This window comes from Neodiprion fabricii, chromosome 5, assembly GCF_021155785.1.
Source record: "Neodiprion fabricii isolate iyNeoFabr1 chromosome 5, iyNeoFabr1.1, whole genome shotgun sequence".
NCBI classification, from domain to species: domain Eukaryota; kingdom Metazoa; phylum Arthropoda; class Insecta; order Hymenoptera; family Diprionidae; genus Neodiprion; species Neodiprion fabricii.
In genome coordinates, this window is record NC_060243.1 from 17871940 (window position 1) to 17893658 (window position 21719).

At 33.9% G+C, this 21719-nt stretch overlaps 1 protein-coding gene across 4 annotated transcripts; it reads left to right on the forward strand.

The window, feature by feature from the left end:
* The first annotated feature begins 246 nt into the window (after positions 1–246).
* Positions 247–21571, forward strand: LOC124183945 (serrate RNA effector molecule homolog). 4 transcript variants are annotated; one of them, XM_046573164.1, is made up of 16 exons: positions 247–401; positions 820–950; positions 1910–2170; positions 5432–5626; positions 9398–9464; positions 9733–9995; positions 10364–10551; positions 10691–10825; positions 11706–11953; positions 12628–12768; positions 12881–13120; positions 13933–14103; positions 15285–15547; positions 15935–16210; positions 16979–17113; positions 20336–21571. In XM_046573164.1, exons 2-16 carry the CDS (start codon positions 826–828, stop codon positions 20412–20414), a joined length of 2787 nt encoding a protein of 928 aa, XP_046429120.1. In that variant the 5' UTR covers positions 247–401; positions 820–825; the 3' UTR covers positions 20415–21571. The 4 variants fall into 4 exon arrangements, with proteins under 4 accessions (XP_046429120.1, XP_046429121.1, XP_046429122.1 ...); XM_046573165.1 differs by having other exon boundaries at positions 16982–17113; XM_046573166.1 differs by lacking the exon at positions 20336–21571 and adding an exon at positions 17597–19412.
* The last annotated feature ends 148 nt before the right edge of the window (positions 21572–21719 follow it).

Below are 21719 nucleotides of genomic sequence, written 5' to 3' on the forward strand. Positions count from 1 at the left end.
AATTCACCCGAAGAAGAGAACCGAACACCGAAAAAGGGTTGTAGCCGTGCCCTTGACACTCACCACTGCTCGTATATTAAAAAATTGTACGCGTTTTGTCCCCGTTTTTTAGTTCCGCTACCTGGCGCTAGTAGACTTCTGATACGCATGCTGCCCTTGCTGACTGCGCGCAAGCCGTCAGATAACTACTAGCGCCACTAGTGGTGGAGATTGGCGGCAGAATCGAGGGACATTTTGCGAACCACTTTTAGCAGCTTGTGTCAGGGGCTGGTTGTAGCCCACTGAAACTACTTACATCTCAGTGTTGTAGCGACCCAAAGCGAAGAGCCGTGGGAGGAAAAATCGTGTGTCGTGTTGAGTGCTACGCCGTGAAGCCGGTTGTTTAATCCGCGATCGTTCAGGTAATTGTACTGTGCTTTTATTTTGTACAAGTATACATTTCGCATGACAAAAACCCGGCCACAGAACTGAAACGTCGAGCATAACCTCCCAATAACGCGTCAATCAAGTCTCCGTACCGCCGTCCAAGCCAACGAGAGTACGCGTCGTCATTTAGCGCATCACAAATTAACGACAGTCGAATTTCGCGACGAGTTTGTGTCTATCGGAGATCATTCGTATCGTACTGATCTCGTTTTCTGTCCCCGAAAGCTTTCACCTTATCTGGACGCCTCTTACAATAATCTATATTATTATTATTGTTATCGTGGATCTTGCGCTGTATTAGTTTTCTACGACTGTACGAGTTGAGAATAGTAAACAATGGTCTCTATTATTAATCTGGGCACTTTGTTGAATCGATCGTTTACAAAATTACAGATTATAATGGCAGATTCTGATGACGAGTACGATAGAAAGAGGAGGGACAAATTCAGGGGCGAAAGAACCGAGTCATACTCCAGAGAAGGAAGACGTGGCGATGATCGTCGCCGAGATGAGTGGGTTGACAGGTACGTGCAAATCTTTTACTCTAAGTGAAGTTCTTTTAGGTTCAGCTCTGCGAAGACAATTTCAGATGCTTCATTAAAAACACTGTCCAAGCAGCAGTCCAGGCATTAACAACATTTTTGTAACAACAGATTTGCTAGAAAATACAATATATTGCAACAGCAGTATTGTCTGAAATTTGGTAAACTGTAACTAAGTTATACCATACCCTTAATTTATATTTTGGAAACTGGATTTATTCGAAATAGTTCCAAAGGTGCAGATGCCTAATTTTTCTTAAATGTTTCATCACATTATCGTTACTAAGTTCAAGGTCATTAATAAATCTAAATAAATGAGAGAACAATCCCATATGCTGAATAATTTATATGTCGAATCAAGGATTAATTACTTGGGTTGTTTAAATGAAAGTTCGGAAAAGAGTTAAAACTGTTTAGAAGATATTGTGTTCACTATCATTTGCCCAAATAATACTGCAGAGGATCTTCTAAATTACTTTTCCTTTCTTTCCTTTGTTTCTAAATTTTCGATTCAGACGGTGGGACCCATTGACCCTTAACATAGTGCTTTTATCAATTTAGATTTTGTATCGTGTATGCTACAAATCTCTCGTCTATAGGTTTTATAAGAAACCTGTAAAAATCAGAGAATTTAGCATGATAAAAAAAAATGTAACAACCCTTAGCTTCAAAATGAAGTTTGAAGGAGTTGAATTTCAAAGATACGAATTTGCTAAAACAGTATGATATGCAGATTTTCTGGATTTCAGACACATCAGAAAGTTAATAGACAACGAGTATTTTTGATATTCCGCCATTACGATAACTTCGCAAACTTTAACGTCATACTCGATTGTATTCATTAATTCTTCCTCTTCTATCAAGCCTTGCACTTGTATTTTCAAGACAACATCTTATACCAAATGCACCCTTATATTAAAAATTTTGGTTTCCGTTCCCAGGGAATGGTCGAGTCGTCCAAGAGCGAGGCCCGAGTACCGTGAGTATCGAGGTGGCGGGGGAGGCGGAGGTCGAGAGCGATACAGCCCAGCTCGATCCCAGGAAATGGCTCCCCCGATGAAGCGAATGCGGGCTGACTGGGAAGACCGTCCGCGTTACGGGGGCCACGATTATTATGGTGGCGGAACTTCCTGGGGTCCAGATCATTACACGCCAGCACACCATAGCAACCATCACTACGGCAACCATTCAAACAACAACAGGTGAGCTTGTCTGTTTTTTCTTTTCAAATGCCCATTGCTACTTTTATCACAAATAGCTGCATCTGCTAACGATCGATGAGAATAAGGTTCCGTGGTCATTTTATTCTGTCATTTACATTAATTATTGTCTCGCTGTAATTAACCATGAAGAGATTATATGACGATAATAGAGTTTTGTCCGCTCTTATTTCGCACGGCATGTTGCCAAAGCGCAGCAGATTCACGCCTAGACTTTTGGCCAGGATGAGGTAGGTATTCATTATTTTTTCTTGATATTTCGCAAAATTGTTGGAGTTTGTAGCTCTAACAATGAAGATTTTTGAAAACCTCGAAGTTGTTGAGATTTCTTAAGCCTTCCTTTGACTTAATAAACACTTAAATGTTGAGCGAATACAATGAAGGGATAGAATAAGTCTTGAATTTGACAATGATGTACAGAAGTAGTGGCGTTCATCGTTAAAATTTTGAAAATAATCCTAACGAAGAATGCTGCATTTAAAACGTAGTGATTATTTGCAGTGTTAATATAAAAAAAAAATTGAGGTATAGTGTGGATATATATGGATATTAACAATCGAATAAACTTGAGAAAAGTGTGCATTGACGTTGAAGTTTTTCTAAAAATAGTGATCAAAAGCGACGATGCCCGATCTAACATTCTTGGCGTGCATGTACACGAGTTGTGGCCCCCTCGTACTCAAATAAGTTCAAAGCACAAACGATATAAACAGTTTAGACCGCAGACGATAACACACGATCCATGTCATGTTTACATACAGGATTGCCGCATTTGGCGCTGTCAAAAGCACTACACGTATCAAGGATATACTGCGTTCCATGAGAAAAAATTGTTTTTTTTTTATACTTATTGTTATTGTGTAGCAAATTTCATTACGTATTTGTGCAACTGAGAAATATTTCAACATTAATTTTAATTTTAAGCTCTGGTAAATAAATAACACCCCGAGGATTTTCGTTTAATTTACAAAGTTGCACGGGAGCCATCTTAAATAAAATCTTTCTGAATCCTCTTCAATGAAAATCCATTTCAATGAAAAATCAATCAAAATTGTTTTAAAATGTTTGAATAATATGTGATATTATCGCAAATGGAGTTAGTAACAATAACATAACAAAACATTGATACTGAATTTACCATTTTGCGCTACTTTCGAATGATTTTTGAAAAAAAGTTTCCACCATTTCTACTTATGTGCATCATAAGATTCTAATGAATCTAATTAATATCGGGGAATGAAATCTCTCGAAGTCCTTGAAGTAGTTAATACTTTGATAAATCTTTCAAAATCAGCAGTAAATCACATGAAATCGTTGGACATCCTCTTGAAAATGTCTTCATTACATAAATGTTTATTTATGTATTCATATCGACGGGACGGGCCCAATTACATAATATATAAACTAAAACAATCCAGGCCTTTAGTTGCCGCTAATAGTATTACATCGATAGGCATGATGCTTTAAATTCTAGATACAACTTGGGAAAGCCTCAGTTATGTTGAAATATGCATTTAGATTTCGTCTTAATGTGGTAAAGATTAGGATTATAAGTGTCAAGTCGATCCGTATATTTATTGCACATACTCGCAAGTCGCTCGCATGGTGAAGCAAGGGACGAATTGGTATCCATTGCAAAAAGAAAGACCGTTACGATAATTGTCTCTTAGGTATCAATTAGGAAGATGCAAGTTGAATTTTAATATCAGATTACTGCCGTCGATGAAGTTGTTAAAAAGCTTGCAGGCTAAAATTACTATAAAAGTGTCAGGGTTTGATGAATTTCTTAGTAAATCTTTTAATGAAGCCAATGGTTCTACGAGCTTTAACTTGGATGTATTCAAAATGAAATATGAAGGAAAGCTTGGTATAGAAGATTACTCCGAGATCCCTTACATGATTGTTCAAAAAGTAGTTGTCCATTGGTAATTTAGGTTTCCCAAAAGTTATATCGAAGCATTTTTTATTATTGCACCGTAAACCATGTAGACAACAGTATTTAAAGAGTGCATTTATATCGTCCTATAAGAGTGCAGAGTCCGTTAAATTACGGATTTCCTTAAAGAGTTTAATGTCATCTGCAAAAAGTAAGAGAGAGCTATGTTTTATAGCTAGTGATACATCGTTAACAAATATTAGGAAACACAATGGGCCTAAGTGGATACCTTGAGCCACACCAGACAAAGGAGCGATCAAGCGAGATTGATAATTTTTTATTTTCATCCTTTGTAATCAGCCAGTAAGAAAAGACTCAATCCAACAGAGCAGCGAACCATGTACATCGTAGTAAGCAAGTTTTCCATGGAGTAACTTGATATTTACAAGATCAAAAGCTTTGGGTAGGTCAGCATATGTGGCGTTTACCGAGTTATGATTTCAAAAATTCATGTTGTTGTACAATGATATACTTTCTTAAGTAGATATTCAATTTATCATGAACTAGGCTATCGTACAACTTTGCAAAAACGCTGTATTTGTTACTTAGCCTATAGTTATTCATATCAGTTGTCCAGAAAATTTCCAAGATTCAAGGTATACGCCATTCTTGAAAAAAAAGTTAGCAAGATCTTTCAGGCAACCCGAGATGGATGATATGCATTTTTTAACTAAGACGGGTGGACATTGTCGGATCCTCGACTAGAATTTGTATCTAAACCTATTACAGACTTTTCAATGTCGTTAGTTGTGAATAAGATGCTCCCGAAAGAGCCACTGTGTTCGAATGAGACTTTGGTAAGATTCAAATCAGAGTCACTATAAACACTTGCGGACTTACAAGCAAACAAGTTAGTTATCGCAGTCCCTTTGTGGACTGATTGGTCGTCGAAATGTATGCTGTTAGGAATCGTGTTACTGTTGTCTAACGTATTGACGCAATTAAAGAAGTTCTTAGGGTTTACATGAGGCGATTCCTCAGTTTTCTGTACGTGATTTTGTTCATCTCTTTGTTTTACAATCTGGCATCCTGATCTTTCTTTCTTAAAGTGATCATAGAAGGCACTCTTTCGTTTTCGATTCGTTTAAAATTATTCAAAATTCTGCAACTATGCTAAATCTCATCGATTGAATTCAATCTATTCAAAGAATAGTTTTAGTGGTGAAAATCTTTTCGGGGAATTTATGACAAGTGTTTTTTTTTTCACTTGACCTGCACTTGTCACGTTTTATTTTTAACAAGTTACTGGTATTTCAAAAAACTATAGAAATATTATTTCTTCTAACGCAACCTGATATTTTTCACAGTCGCGAAGTTGCCGGAAACTTCAGTAATTCGAATGTGGAGACACAGCCACCGATGATGTCGTTCAAGGCGTTCCTTGGCACGCAAGAAGACTCAATTACAGATGAGGAAGCGATAAAACGCTACAACGAGTACAAACTGGAGTTTAGGCGGCAGCAACTCAACGAATTCTTTGTCGCTCACAAGGACGAAGAGTGGTAAGTGACGATCCATAGCTTATTCATTATATTGTGATTGTATCTTTATCATTGTTGTTATTTATTGTTATTACACGTCTATGTTATAAAATATATATTATATATATATATATGTCACTTCATTAACTCTATTCCTAGAGCTGGCATAATATATTTATACCCAGGGTTTGGAGTTTTATTGGCACATGTTTCACGTTTAAATCAAAAACGAGGCTAAATGAGTAAAAAGCTGGGGGAAAAAATGATGTAAAGAAATTAAATACTGGTGATTTTCTCAGAATGTAGATAACTTGATAGCATTATTATTATTGTTCTTATTATTGCTCTTATTATTATTATTATTATGCTTGAATCGACTTCAACAACGGCTTTTTGTTTGCGATGAAATCTTTAAAAAAATCATTGTATTTCTTCTTATGTGTCGGACTTTGTATGAGATTATCACAAATATTACCTACTTAATGTTGTCGGAATTACTAGTGTTGCATACAAATCTTTACAGTATGAATATTATCTTACATCCTTTTTTTTTTTCTTCTCTCGAATTTTGCACCGTTCTTGCTTTTGCAATCACACAATTGTTCGGAAAGGTCTTGGAGTTTTTCAGAAATTTAAAAAATGAATAAGTTTTTGGTAATTTTGTTTCATTTACGGGGGGGGGGGGGGGGGGGGGGGGGCGTGTTAATAGAGTAAAGAAAATCCGAACGAAAGGAAAGCCGTTTTTGAAGTGTGAGAAAATGGCCAGAATAGACATAGAAGAATAGAAAAATATTGATGGAAACTTAACGGGATGAGGGGGGAAAAAACGAAAAATAACAAAAAATGGGACAAGAATTATTTAGATATTATAACGAGGTTTGCTGGCCAAAATCAATGTTCATTATCAATTGTGTTACAAGATATTTGCACGTTCATTATTTACCTAATTATTATATTTACTAATACATATTTACAGACAAGATTTTTTTCAATATAATAGAAACACCGAAAATACTTCAATTATAAGTAATTTTAAACGTTTCATAATTGTCAAAAATCTAGTAGATTCGTTCGAGTTGAGTCTTTACGATGGCTTACTTTATTTGGAAGACTATTTTCTATAAAGTCACTGAAACATATTTCCTTTCTTCACGGTAGTAAATTATCTGTATCAATTAAATATTCAACTACGCTGGTAGAATAAAAAAAAAGTATACAGTTTTTCAGTAAATTTGTAGAAAATGGTCTTCCGAACAAAATGAGTGATCGTAGAGTGAAATCGAACAAATTTAGATTTTTTTTTACCAATTTCCAAGCGTCGATATCTAAGCTTTACTTCACAACTGGACTATTCTCTATGTTTGTATATTTAAAGAGATCTTTGTAGCTTACGAATATGATAATTTGATGAATACTTGACTCGCGACTATCTTGTAATAAAATGTATAAAAAGTATCAATTTTCAACCAATACAAGCCTCTTTAAACAAATGACGAAAGAAAGGGTAATAAAAACCAAGACCAAACGATATAAGCCACAGTTTAATCTTCGTAAAATTTGTAACAATGTGATCAGATCTGTCTATCCCTACAGCACACAGAGCCGCCGGTCGCCCTATGCCTCGAGCACAGGCCGCAACGTCCGTTTATTATTTTTGATACGATTTTTAATGAAAAAAGAAAATTTTAATAACCGCGTTACGCGCATCAACGAGAAGACCTTAAAAAAGCAAACAAACAAACAGAGAAACGCCGTTTCTTGACATAAGTTTACAAAATATGACTGAGAGATTACGAGCTGGGCGCGCAAAGCCCAAATATGCTCGGTTAGGCCGCGTTCTAAACCCGCAAATAATATCTTATATATCAACAACTTGCCGTTATGAAATAATGGTTGTAGATATCTATAAATCGCTCTCTCAGAAACGTCGAGAAACTGAATGCGAGCAAATACATATATCAGAATACAGGTGAGGCTCCATTCTGTAAATGAACCATGCTGTCATTGTCACATGCATAACACTCGTTTTTTCCAACGTGTTTCGTCCTAATCCGCCTACTCAAATTTTCTCAAATTATTCTCTTTTAACGACTAGACACGTATCAACGTCACGGCTCTACAAAAAACGTTCAACTTTTACTGCACCAAATTGTTTTTAACAGCTCGGTTTAGTTTATTGGATGTTTGAATAGATTAAAATGTGTGGAATTTTCGTTTTAAAAATAATTCAACGCAGCGAATTGTAACGAGAAAGAAACTGATACACGTGAAAAAGCAATTGGAACAATCAAGTAAAATATTTTGGAATAAATTATCTCCAAACACTGAATTATAATAAATAGCAAACAAAGATCGTTTTACAAAATTCTAGGCAAATTGCAGGAGAATTTTGACAGTTGTGATTTTTTTTTCCCAATAATTGGTTTACTGCTATCTTATAACCAGGAGTTGAGAGATGCTCAAAAAAATTTGTTTTATACCTTCATTGAATAGTTCATTTTCATCACAAATTTACTCGCTCGTTAGGAAGTAGTAGGAGTTTGAAAAATGTCTTTACTGATTAATTGATGTGTCACTAAAATATTGTCCGAATTGATCGAGCCGTTCCTCTATAATTTAGAATACGCGCAACAATTATTGAAAAGTTGCACAAATTTGCGATTCGGTAACCAGAAGCAGGAAAAGCTTCAAAAGAGGTATTTATACTTCATTCAATTTTCCTTCAAATTGATGAACCCATTTTTCTACAGTTCAAGATACAAAATTTACTGCATACACTCGGTTCAAATTTGAAAAAGATAAAAGAATGTTCTTTAGTAGCGACTTTAATCTAAAGTGTATAATTCTCTTTAGATTTTTGCACACTCAAGAATTTAGATATATTTAGAATAAAAAGGTTCTCTCAAGAGTAATTCTTTAATATTGGTCGACTCTAAGATTTCTGGTCATGTTAAAAGAGAATAATTTTCCTGGGTAGATTAAGACGGGATACTTTACAATATTATAGATGTATTATACATTACTTCAAGGTACTATAAATATTTTTAACTTACATGAATAACAACACTGTCCGTTTCTAATCAGGTCAAGGGTGGAAAAACTCTCCTAAACAATATTTTCACAGAATTTTAATCTTCTCTCTCATGTTTGCCTACAGAATACGTGACAATTGTTAATGCATTGTAAAATTTTTTTAAATCATTGACAAATTTTGTTCGCAATCCTTGATAACAACATATTAAAAAATATTTCTTAACTTTTCTCTATCCACCTTTGATTTGATTGAACTTAAACACTGGATATTCGATACGTTTTGGTTTTGCAAGATGATGAAAAAGAAAAAAAAGATGCATCTTAATTGCTCAATAATGTTTTTGTGCGTTCCTATCGAATATCCAGTGATAATTTTCTGCGTACGATTAGTTCGAAAAAGAATAAAAATCGAAACATAGAATACGAAACTTGTAAAGATCAAGGATTTCAACGCGTTGCTGAAACTTTTTCAATATATTTATCTCACAAAATTTATTCTTGCCGAAGACTTCTCGCGTACTCGTTTTCAGTGTTTATTTGAAAAATTTGTCATACGAATCAAGCATCAATTTTGTTTATATTGAATGAATATTCCTTAATCAAAATATCACTTCATTCGACTGATTATAAGAGATTTTTCATTTTGAAATTGTTATTACCACAATATTATTGCTATTATTATTGTTATACTATTTTTCTTACTTTCTTTTTAAATATTGGCATTTTATAATTGAGAATATTTGTTTTATGCGGCGATAGGTTCAAGATAAAATACCACCCTGAAGAATCTGTCAAGAGGAAAGATGAACAAATATCTGCGCTCAAGGTACGAGACGAGTCTTCACAGTTTGCATTTCGTTCATTTTATAAATGCTCTACTTTTATTTCTTTTTTGAAAAAAAAAAAACCGTCGAAAATCGAAACACATTTATGAAAAAAGATGCACACAATTCTTTTTTGTAAAAAGACAAAAAAATGTTCTCATCATTCATTCCAAAAATTGTTTCATATCTTAAGAAAAATCATTGGTTGGATAAAAGATATACCAATGAGGAATTTGGTTAATTTTAAAATGATTTATGTGCCCAATTTAGAAACGTGTCGAAGTGTTTTTGGAAATGCTTCGGCTAGGCGAAATCGACAAAGTCTCTGTCGATGCTGATCAAGCAGACGCTTTGCTACACCTTTTGGATGCGGTCGTTATTAAACTGGAAGGCGGAAACGAAGAAGACCTCAAAGTTCTTGACGCCAAACCGCCTAATCCTCCCACTCCGAAGGAAACGACTCCTGCACCTAAGGAGAAGGAAGTTAAAGAACAAAAAGTTGACCAAGAGCCGGAAAAAGAGCCAGAAAAAGCGTAAGTGCATGGGTAGATTTTTTTTTTACTGAGAACCGAAAGGAATGGATCAAATTCCAGGATGACTATTCCTCTCTAAAAGTAGGGAAAATTTTAAGAAATACTTGTAGTTTTTCTTGGAAATTCTGTAAAATGTGGTGTTTGATGACTTGTTGAAATCTTGAAATCATTCCTGGTGATTTAAACCAATTGTTCATAATGATACTAATGACAGTATAAATATGTACCTGCTTGGGAGTTGAACTTCCTATATTTACACTAAATTTAAAGTATCGATTCTAGTGTGTCTAAAAAATAAATAGTTTACAATACTTTGTCATCTGTACATTTTTCATGTTTGTATAGTTTATATTTCGATCGCTTTACAGGGAAGATGATAATAAATCTGAGAAACCAGCAGATGCTGATAAACAGAATGAAAACGATGAGGTGAACGGTGACGCTGAAATGGAGGATGAAGAAAAAGAGGAGAAGACAGATGAGTCGGAGAAATTAGCTGAGAATTCTGAGGTCAAGGAAGATGAGGTTCAAGAGGTTCAAACTCCGGGTGAAAAAGGTATTTACCAGTTTTAAAAACACGCGATTCTTTTCTGTTTCAACTCCTTGTCATTAATTCCTCGAGCCTTGATTTCAGCAAAACAACTAGTTTTGTCCTCTCAATAAGTGCTTAAATGCTAAGATTTATCATTCAACAGAGGAAAAATCCGAGGAACCAAACTCCAAGAAGCGAAAACGTTCAGACAGCAATAGCAGCAGCAGCAGCAGCAGTAGTTCAAGCAGCCTTTCTGACAGCGACAGTAATAAACCAGACACTCCAAAAGCTGATGCTCGTAAGTGTCGGAAACGAAACGATTTATTTCAACTATAGCGTTTTTCACTTGAAGGCACCAGCTTGCGCGCAGCACGTGCAGGTTGCATGCTCCACTTGGGAGTTTAGCGCCCACTTTTAAAGTGCAATGTATTTGATTTCAAAATCTAGCGCAAGTTTTTTGCATCGAGTGCACAAAAAGTGACATCGTCGTTGGAACTTGGTGGCGAGTGCGAGTACAATAAAATTATGCGAAAGTGGCGGATAATATGAAGAAAAAAGCTTTGCAATTATTAGATTTGCAATATTATATATGTAAATACACTCTTTAATTTATAATGTTGAACTTATAAATAATGAATACACTCACCTACGACTCATATCGCAAACTTATGCTCGGTCTGAAATAATGTCGGTCCTTTGGGTTTATGGCTTTCGATTATTCTATGTCAAGATCAATTCCCAAACGTCGTCTATGATTATCCCCATTAATTTCGTGAGTAAAATATTGTTTTTGCTGCTTAGGTAGAAAACTTCTAGTAATTGACCATCAATCGTATCCTCTTGTACTTTTAAATTTCTTCTTCTCATATACTTAAAAAGCAACATGAGCCCGGGAATTTCTGACTTGAAGGTCTGGATCATTTTAAAAAATTCCCGATTATAATTTGCAGTACTTAAATTTCCAGGTTTTCAATACAAAGAGTGAAACAAGCGTATTTTAAATAATAATATTGCGTCAATCAGGCTTTTTTTCTTTTTTTTTTTTCGACAAAAAAGATTTTTTTTCTGTTCTCAATAACAAATTACGCGATTCTTTTGATCTGGCTTTCAGCATTTTCTATATGGAATGTAAAATAAAGAAAGATGGAGAGTGTTACTAACATGTTTTTTTTTTTCAGAACCGGAAGAAAAATCTGGGGCCAAAGACGAGGAAGAGAAAATTGAAATCAAAGATGACGAGAAAGCTGAGGAAAGCAAAGACAAAGAAGAGGGCGAGGAGGAAACAAGCAAGGATGCCAACGAACCTGAAACTGTTATAGATTTGGCTAGCGAGGAGAAAGACAGAGAACCAAGAGCACTCCACAAAACTAGTAGCATATTTCTCCGGAATTTAGCACCAACTATTACCAAAGCTGAAGTCGAGGCGGTAAGTAGGAAAAAAACTTTAAAGCTCTGAACTTTATTTGTAAATGAATAACTGAACATTGGTCAGAAATTTTATTTGTAATGTATAAAAAAATAAGAATAAATATTATAATGAATTTGACGATGACATTGAATTTAAGTTATTCATTCTTGTTTTAATGAAATCTCAGATCATTGTTTTCTTCAGAACCTTATTTCTAGTTATTTTTATTCAAACGACTAGTTTCGGTTTCTTCATGTATTTTTTTTATGAAATTAAATTGTGCAAAGTATTCTTTGAGAATTTTGTTAAATTTTTTGTGTTCTGTCTCAATGGTCTATTTTCAATGACAAACTAGTTTTAAAACTGCTCATTTATTCAGTTTTGTATCATTTTCAAGCATTTTTCGTATTCCGTCTCGGCCAATTACCTATTTTCATTGACAAACTAGCTTTAAAGTAACTCAGTTCCATTCCTTTGGATCATTGGCAAGTGCAAGTATGAATAGAAAAGACTCACGTATGGATTTTCAAATAAAATAGAAAAATGTGGCAGTTCTGTGCTTTGAGTACCAGTGCAAAACGGTCCTTGAACAATATAAAAACATGTTTTCTAAAACATAAACATAAAAACGTTGTTTTCTTTTCCCCATGCAACTTTCTGCCACGTCTAATTTGAATTTTAACAATATGCAGATGTGCAAACGGTTTCCTGGCTTTCTGCGTGTCGCTATTGCCGATCCTCAACCTGAAAGACGCTGGTTCCGCCGAGGATGGGTGTCTTTCGAGCGGCAAGTCAACATAAAAGAGATCTGCTGGAGCCTGAATAATATAAGAGTACGTATAAATATCATTTTTCAATTCCCTGTTCAATGAGAAAAGAAAGTTATTGTATTCACTCTTCAGAAAAAAGAAAAAGGAAAAACAAATCATGTTTCGCATGTTACAGCTTCGAGACTGTGAACTAGGCGCAATTGTTAATCGGGATCTTTCTCGGCGTATTCGAACGGTCAACGGACTTACTTCGCACAAACAAATCGTCAGACATGACATAAAACTCAGTGCGAAAATCGTCCACAACTTAGACAACAGAATAGGACTTTGGAATGAGGATAAAAAAGATGGCAATGCTTCGAAAGAGGGTGTCGATGGCAAGGACAGCAGAACCTCCAACGAAGTAGAACAAGCTGTAAATATCTCTTTATTTATCGCTCCTTTGATTCATTCTTACTTTGGTTAGTGACTATTGTGGGATTTGAAAAAATCCCGTTTCCTTATTTCTAATTACTTGTTTTGAATTCTTGAATCGTCGAAAATACATGGAATAATTGTAGTGTGTTATTGTTCACACTTCGACCGATATTTTTCGGTGTATTCAGCTTTTTTTTTTAAATATTGTAACAACGGGGGAAATTAAGAAAGATCTAAGAGAATCAAAGAGTTCTCTGTGCGATTTAAGCGAACGCCGAGCCAAAGAAGTCTCACGAACAAGGAATATTTTAGAAAGAAAATAGATGTATTTGGATACGGAGTTCTCTTTTTAAAGTCTAGAGACTGACTGTTTTTACAATAATGTCGGTTGACGCAGCAACCTTATTCTTTTTAAAGACATAAGAGGTTTATAAACGTCTTTTATCTATGATGACTACTAGATCATTTAAAAGGGGACAAAACGGGTGATTTCACCCTTTGTAACAATATCATTATTATTACTAAGAGAGATCAAGATTTTTTATTTTTTCGTCCTGTCTGAGCACTTATTTTAAATTGATTTTTGAAACCAATTTAATATTAAAACTCCCTGAAATACTTTGATTTAAGAGATCTTTATGGCTAAAAAATGTCTTTCGTAACTTTTTGATGTCAAAACATGGGTTATCAGACATTATTCAGATATCCATTACACCATTTAGTTGTTTGCTGTTTAGTATGTTTTATCAATTTGTAATATGTGTAGTCTGCACATCGGTTTAGAACATTATTTTTTTTTGTTTTCAATAGGCTTTTGGACTCTCTTCGAAAAATCCGGTCTTGAAGAATATAACGGATTATTTGATAGAGGAAGCATCCGCCGAGGAGGAAGAACTTCTTGGTATGTCCGGAGACCAAGAAGAAGGACAAGTTGGCGGCGATGGCGATGGTCCCATAGAACGTGACCCGCTGCTTATAAAGGTACTCTATGAAACTTTACTTCAAGAAGAGAATTATTGTAGAAGGTAGAGGACGAATCTAATTCCATGATATAATAAAGGGATTTTTATAAGATGCAAGAGTGCGATATTGGACCCGTTTTTCGATAAAAACCATGTATTACCAGCTGGAAATGAAACTAAAACGATTTAAACGTCATATTTGGATCACCAAAAATGTAACATTCTACAGTAATTCACACAGATATTTAATTACATGAATATTTCGTGTTCAATGGGTAAATGTAACTCGAACAATTCACCAAACAAAGAAATTGACGAGAATTTAAATATGTTGATAATTTCCTCATAAAAGTAATTTGAGTGAAATTGATTATTGTGAAATATCACAAATTCGCATCTCATATTTTTACAAATTTGCGGTAATCACATAGTAAAGTATGATGAAAAAAAAACATCAGTCGGATCAGTTGTAATTCTTCAAATATTCACAGAATTTAAAAAGAATTGTAGCTCCAGTGTAAAAATCTCAGTAAAGTTAATGACGATCTAAAGAATTCGTTTGTAGAATCCTTGCGAGGTCGCAGAAATTATAATGATCCTTCATATTGAAACCTGAGGGATATTTAAAAATCGACAGGAAATTCAGGTTCACTCAACAGAGTGGCTAATTCTAGGAAACGCTTTTTGTCGTTCTTGGTAATCTTGCAAAATACCGTATTGAATGCGGTCTCTAAATTTTTCATGTATTATCAGTAATTTAAACTAGCCGTTCATAATTTTTATTGCTTGTTTAAATTTTTCTCCAATTCTTATTTCACTTGTTGAACTCGCTCGGTTGTCAATACTTATTTATAACAACGATAACGATGATAATAATATAATGCTTAAAGACCAAACTTCATATTTACCAGCAACTTCTGTTTTTTTTTTTTTTTCTTTTTTTCTAAAGAACTGTGCAATTCCATTTTTTTTTTCTAAATATACTGTAAAATTTATTACGAAATACGATGTGTGGTAGAAGCATAAAGTCAGAAAAAAGCGTAATTTCGATCTAAGATAAAGTATAAAAGAAGAAAAGTTTCAGAACTAAATTTAGTGGCCACCCTGTTATTAAAATGAAACAACAATAATCGAAGTAACTGTGACTCGTTGCCATTCAATTTACCTGCGATATAAACACTTCGTTTCGTTTTACTTCAGGTTCTGGACAGATTAGTTCTCTACCTGCGTATAGTGCATTCTGTGGATTACTACAACCACTGTGAATATCCGAACGAAGACGAGATGCCGAACAGATGCGGCATAATGCACGTCAGAGGATCTCCGCCAACCGCCAAAGTATCCGCGACTGAACTTTCCGAGTATTGTCGTAATTTTGAGAGCAAGATGTCCGTATTTCTGACACCGATGGCAACAACTACCTCCGATGAATTCGACAAACTTGGCGCTAAAAATTCCGAAGCGTATCCTTGTTTCACACAATTATTACTTATATATAATTTCACATGTTGTACATTCGATATTGCCGGTCGAAATGAACTGTTCGTTTCGGTTATATTTAAATCAGTTGCATTGGTGAATGACTGAGGTATTGCCTCGTAACTGCTTCTTTTGAGACGATGTTTCGAAATTCTACTGTAAGAAAATTTGATGTTTGATTTATTCACTGTGCGAACAATCGGAAAAACAATTAAGCAAAACCCTCCATTAATCGGTTAGTTGTAACCGCTGATTAGTCGATGATTCAAAAACTCGATTGATCGATTAATCAGAAAAACAATTCGAATTTGCTCCTGTAGTATTAGAACGGCACCTAAATACGTATCCTTAACATCTTCGTCGTTGATTAGTGAGGTGGAAAAATTCGTGCAAGCGAACACGCAAGAGCTTTCGAAAGACAAATGGCTTTGTCCTTTAAGCGGGAAAAAATTCAAGGGGCCGGATTTCATCAGAAAGCATATTTTCAACAAGCATGGAGAGAAGGTAGCAGAGGTCAAAGCTGAGGCCGAGTATTTCAACAATTATTTGAAGGATCCAAAGCGTCCTCAGCTCTCTGAACATCCGGGTAACAAAGCGCCTGTTAGAGAAGGACCTCGTGACGGATTTTCACCTTACGGTGGCGCAGTGTGAGTAATTCTGTCAGATTACAAATGATGAATAATCAAAGACTTTTATGATTATTCCTTAGTCTGTATTTACAGGGAAGATTCATGGTATTCATTTTTTTACTTCCTGTTTCAGCACGTCAGAGAAAAATTATTTGAACCCGTATTTTTTTCTTTTGTTCCATTTGAAACGAATCTAAAACAGGTACAAAAGGTTAAAGAAACAAGTTTCTACGCCACCCCTGTCAACAACTCGACTATTTTGTAGTTTTTATGAGCATTGGTGCTCATTATTTATTATGTGATGACGTTAGAATTATAGAAGCAGGAAATGAGAGTGTGCAATTTAATCATTCCTTTTCTAACATGGTGAAAAATTTACATGACTAGATAATTTATGAAGTTTCTAATTTGCAAACGGAATTTCATTGAGTAAAAACTTTCTATATTGAAATATTACACCAATTGAAAATGTACAAAGATTTTAATGTTCCAATATCGACCTTGAAATAATTTTTCTTCAGATAAGGAAAATACAGCGTAAGGATTTCGTAAAAAAACATTTATTGAATAATAAATATGTCCACACTTCGTATCGAATAAACATCTAAAATTACATGCTCAGTACTTTTGAAGATTGATGTTTATTCTCGAAATACATGCCAAAGTTGTCCAAACATTTCCGATGACGGAAATTATATTTTCAATTTTATTTTGAGGTGGAAAAAAAGTTGTTACTCATTAATCTACAGATAGTTTGATTGGAAAATTTCATTTGCCTTCTCCCAGTAGATTTGGGGGTTACGGTGGAGGTTACGGTGGACGTGGCGGCGGTTATGGTTCTGGATATGGCGGAGGCGGTGGAGGATTTAGCGGTGGATTCGGAATGCCGCGTCCCAATCGTGGAGGATTCAATCGAGGACGGTGAGTTTTAAACAATGGCTAAGAATTTCTTTTAACAATCTCAATGTCTACTTTAGAAGCGCATGCCAAAACGTGTTCGTCATGACATCGATAACTGGACTGTTAAATTTTACTGAAAATCTATATTGGGAGAAATTTCTTCTTACAGTTTCCACACAATTCTTACAAAACATGATAATTAGAAAAATAATCACTTTAATTTGGTACTTGGTGTGTTTTTTTTTTTTTATCCTATGTACAAATGTTAATATCAGCCATGAACTTTGAATTTTTTTCTTGTTTTTATTCAGTATAAATGAAAAACAATTTAAAAATTTATTATTAATCGATGATTCACACTGAAATTGATAATCCATGACTGCAAATCTAGTAATTGCGCATGCGCCGTACACATTTTTCACCTAGCAATGAATAACAGGAACAACTAGATTGTCTAGTTTGCATTCTATTTTCTATTGTATAAGGGTCACGTAATGATTACAGGGCTGCTCCAGACTCGACGTCAAGGACTGTTATTAGTTATAACGACTTGGACCAGCCTGACATGGACATTTTTTAAGTTTTATATATCCCAACCTGATTCATTTTTCTCCGTTGCTATCTCTCTCTCCCTCTCCTCTTTCTGTTTCTTAATCTTTTTTCCTCTATCTGTGAATTATTAACGCTTCAATTGAGAATATTAAGCTGTAATTTCACAACCATTTGTGTCAATTGGAAATAGTAAAATATCATTGACACGAGATTTAGCAATGCAAAAAAAGAAGAAAAAAAAACATACAATCTCCCTGATTTATGAAAATTTTCCATCAACTTCTTATCTAGCTTATTTATATTTTGATCGATATTCAACGACACGTGATAATTGCCCAACACGTATATCGCAGTATCACAGAATTTAAATACGATAAACCATGAAATTGATTCTGTTTGTTTTATATTCCGAAACAATAATTAAAATTTACAATGAGAAAGTCAAACGAAGTATTTTTATAACAATGTGCGTAAACATTTTTCATCTTTCTTTCTGTGCGTAAAGTGCTATTTTATGGCATACCGTGCGTACCGCGAGTATTTCGAAACGCCGTATCAATATGACTTCACTTTTTCCATGTTATGCCAAAAAGTAGCAGATTATCCACGGAAATCACGATCAAAAGAAAAGCTTACTTCACCCACGTTGTTATAAAAAATACCGTTCAATATGCGTGCGTAAGTTTTTACGACCTCATACAATCATCGCACATAAAAACTTACTTCACGTACTTGTATTGCAAACTACTATGACGCATATTAGAATATATTTTGGCGTTTTTATATATATTTTTTTTTATTCAAACTTGGTGAAAGGGACGTAATTGAAAATTCTAAGCTAGCAATAAACGTCGAGTTAGGCATTTATTGTTCGTTTTTTACTTAACTTTTCATAATAAAGTCAATCATTCTTGATGAAGCTTGATTAGTATTATCTATTAGTTCAAATACCGATTGTTGTCTAGTTTTTTTTTTTTTTTTTCATTGGATAGATTTTCAAACGTTTTATGTTCGGTTCTTTATTAAAATTCACATTTGATCCTATTCGAATTCCCGTTTTTGTGTTTTCACTGTGAAGTATATTTTATTTAACGATTCTTTCACGCTTTACAGTCACAGAAGTCATAATATAACAAGCAATTCAAGTTGAAATTTTATAATATTCCCGAAAAATTTTCTATAAAATTCTTAGTTTCAATCAACTAGACAAACTGTTCAGTTGTTGAAATAATTGAAATTTTTACAAGCCAGAACTATAAAAGTCGCCTTTGGGGTTATAAATTAAATAAAAGTTTAAACTTCTGTACTCTGACAGTTCAAATAAAAAAAAAAAAATGTCTATAAATACAAAGTTTGTATACGATTGATGGTTTCAAAAAACCTTTTGTAACTTTTGTAAAGAATATAATGGATTTGCGCCTCTGGTGATTGAAAGAGATAAACAATTGATCAAATCTAAAATAATAACAATTGTTGTTATTATTATTATTTATTATTATTATTATTTTAGTTTTCATGTGTCAGTTCTTAATGTGAATATCGTTTGATATCATATTTAATCATGCTAAAAATTTCATACCAAACTTTTTGTGGTAGATTGCTATTAATTGAACGATTTCCGGCAATGATCTTGAAAAAAAAAAAAAAAGATATTCCGTAAGTGTTTTTACGTGGAGATGAATGTTTTATAAATCGTACTTTTGTTACATAAACAAATTCACTACATCGGGAATTCTGACAGCAAACTGATCAAAGATCATGGCTTTGAAAAGAATAAAAAGACAAAATGTTGGCATAGATGCCAATTATTTCAACAATTGAACAATTAAGTTTCTTAATTTTACACAAGCACAACGGAGGTATTTGCTTAAATCCGTGAGGCGAAAATCTATGGTTGTTTAGAAAAGAAAAAACTCATTGACAATACGTCGTAATCGGTGTCATGAATTTACTCATTACGGCCTTAGATCAAAACTAACTTTCTGTATATAATACTTAGATATATACATATATATATATATATACATATATAAATGAATGATAGTAATAAATAATGGTGAATCATACGAATAAAAGATTAAATAAAAATCATGGACCCGCAAGAGATAAATGAAAATATATTTCGTTCCTGATTAATCGTTTCTTTTATTTTTTATCCCACACCAATTTCATCCCTCAGAAGTTCAGTTGGTCGGAAAAACTGTTGAAGAAAATTGAAAAGAAACTAACAACAAAAAATGTGAAAAAAATGCTTATTTGTTGCATGATGTATGCGCATTATGTATGTTACAAATTGTAACCTTTGTGTGTTCGTACTTTAATATGTCGTATCCCACGTGAAGTTTCGCCTTTTCTTTTCATCACCATTTCGATTGCACCCTTTTTTGAAAATGTTCTTTTCTTTCTTGCTTCTGATTTTGCAACAGAATACAGATATATAAAAAAAATTGAAATAAAAATGTTCTAGTTGTCGTGCGCTTCAATGTTATTTGTTTGTTTTTCCGTGCATTCTAAAACCCGTTGATTATCTGTAGAATCGTTTATACAAGAAGTGATAATTTTTTTTGTACCATTTATTTTCTACCTTTGATGATAAATTTTGTTCATTTCATTTTGTTAAAAGAAAGATATCTGGTCCCGTCGTCATCGCTGAATAAAGTTTATTCTTGTTCTATTTTCTCTCATTTTCAGTGGTGGCGGAAGTGACATGAGGCCAGTGATCCACTACAGAGATCTTGATGCGCCGAGGGAACCAGATGAATTTATATAACGATAATAACAATAACAATAATAATAACAATAAATAACCGATCGTGACGAATTTCAAAGCAACACACAATGTTTACCTGTTTAGTCAACGGTATAATTTTTTTTTAGCACTACAACACCGTCAGATATTCTTTGCACTGGTTCTGAACAAGGCTTATGTAAAATTTCGACTTTACTATGAGTAATGTATCGATATTATAGAAATTTTGTTGACGATAACCGAAGCGTAAAAGAAACGCCAAAGAATTAACTTCAGTTTATAAATAAATGAATATATGTATTTCAATACCTTGCTTTGAAAACTAAATATTGTTGATTATTTAGAGTGATAGGTGCACGTGCAAGATACTGGATATATTTTACAAAGTAAAGTAAAACTAGAAATTGCACAAACACAATGAACAAAAAAGTAGTTTCGATATTGCTTTGAATCAGCAGAAATTTTATTCTGTATTTTAAGCTTCCGATCAGTGACGAAGTACGTACATATTAATTGTATAATAAAAGCCTTCTAGTAGATTTTTTTCTGGGGCTTCATTTATTCATAGTTATATAGAGCTCAAGTAGGTACGGGAACGACGAATCACTCACGTGTACATTTACTGATCAAATATATTACATTCGTAAATGTATTTTAATGGTGTACAATTCTGACATGCTACTTATTATACATATATATGCTATGAGAGCTATATTGTGAATAAATTTTCGTAACGATCCAATTAAGTATTATTAATTCATCCGCGTTAATTCATTTAGCGAGAATCGAATGTATCGTACTGGCTCATGAAAATTTAGGAGAAAAGAACTGTTGAAAAATCTATAGCAATGTTATTTGCTCCAATGATGGTGAACCTTTTCTCAAAATGGTTTTATCTCAGTTTGTGTCATTCCAATTTGTTCGAATTTATTTCTAATTAACATCATTGATGCAAATAACATTGCTAGAGATTGTTTTAGCAGTTTTTTTTTCTATTTCTGACCTAGATTTTCGAAATTTTCCTGAATACACATCAAATGCATAATATTGATTGTGCAGCTTGTCATAAGTTTTTTAAGATTACCACCATTTCATTATTTATTACGAACCCATCAGCTGATTTGATTTTGATGACTAAAAACGCTCATTTCTGGGAACGAGTTAAATCATGGTATCTGCTACCTGAAAAAACTTGGAAGTCCTCGAATTCTCAGGGATTCTTTTTCAACTCCTAGAATATCCTGAAATTCTCAGGGAATTTTGGTGTAATTTGTTTTTTAATAATGAAAATAACCATAAACTTATACACGCTTACGAATAGGTATT

Coding starts and splice junctions, on each gene's coding strand:
- LOC124183945 (XM_046573164.1), top strand. CDS start 826: ATGGCAGATTCTGATGACGAGTACGATAGAAAGAGGAGGGACAAATTC. Junction 5,627..9,397: donor GCTCACAAGGACGAAGAGTG/GTAAGTGACGAT, acceptor ATGCGGCGATAG/GTTCAAGATAAAATACCACC. Junction 11,954..12,627: donor CCAAAGCTGAAGTCGAGGCG/GTAAGTAGGAAA, acceptor AACAATATGCAG/ATGTGCAAACGGTTTCCTGG.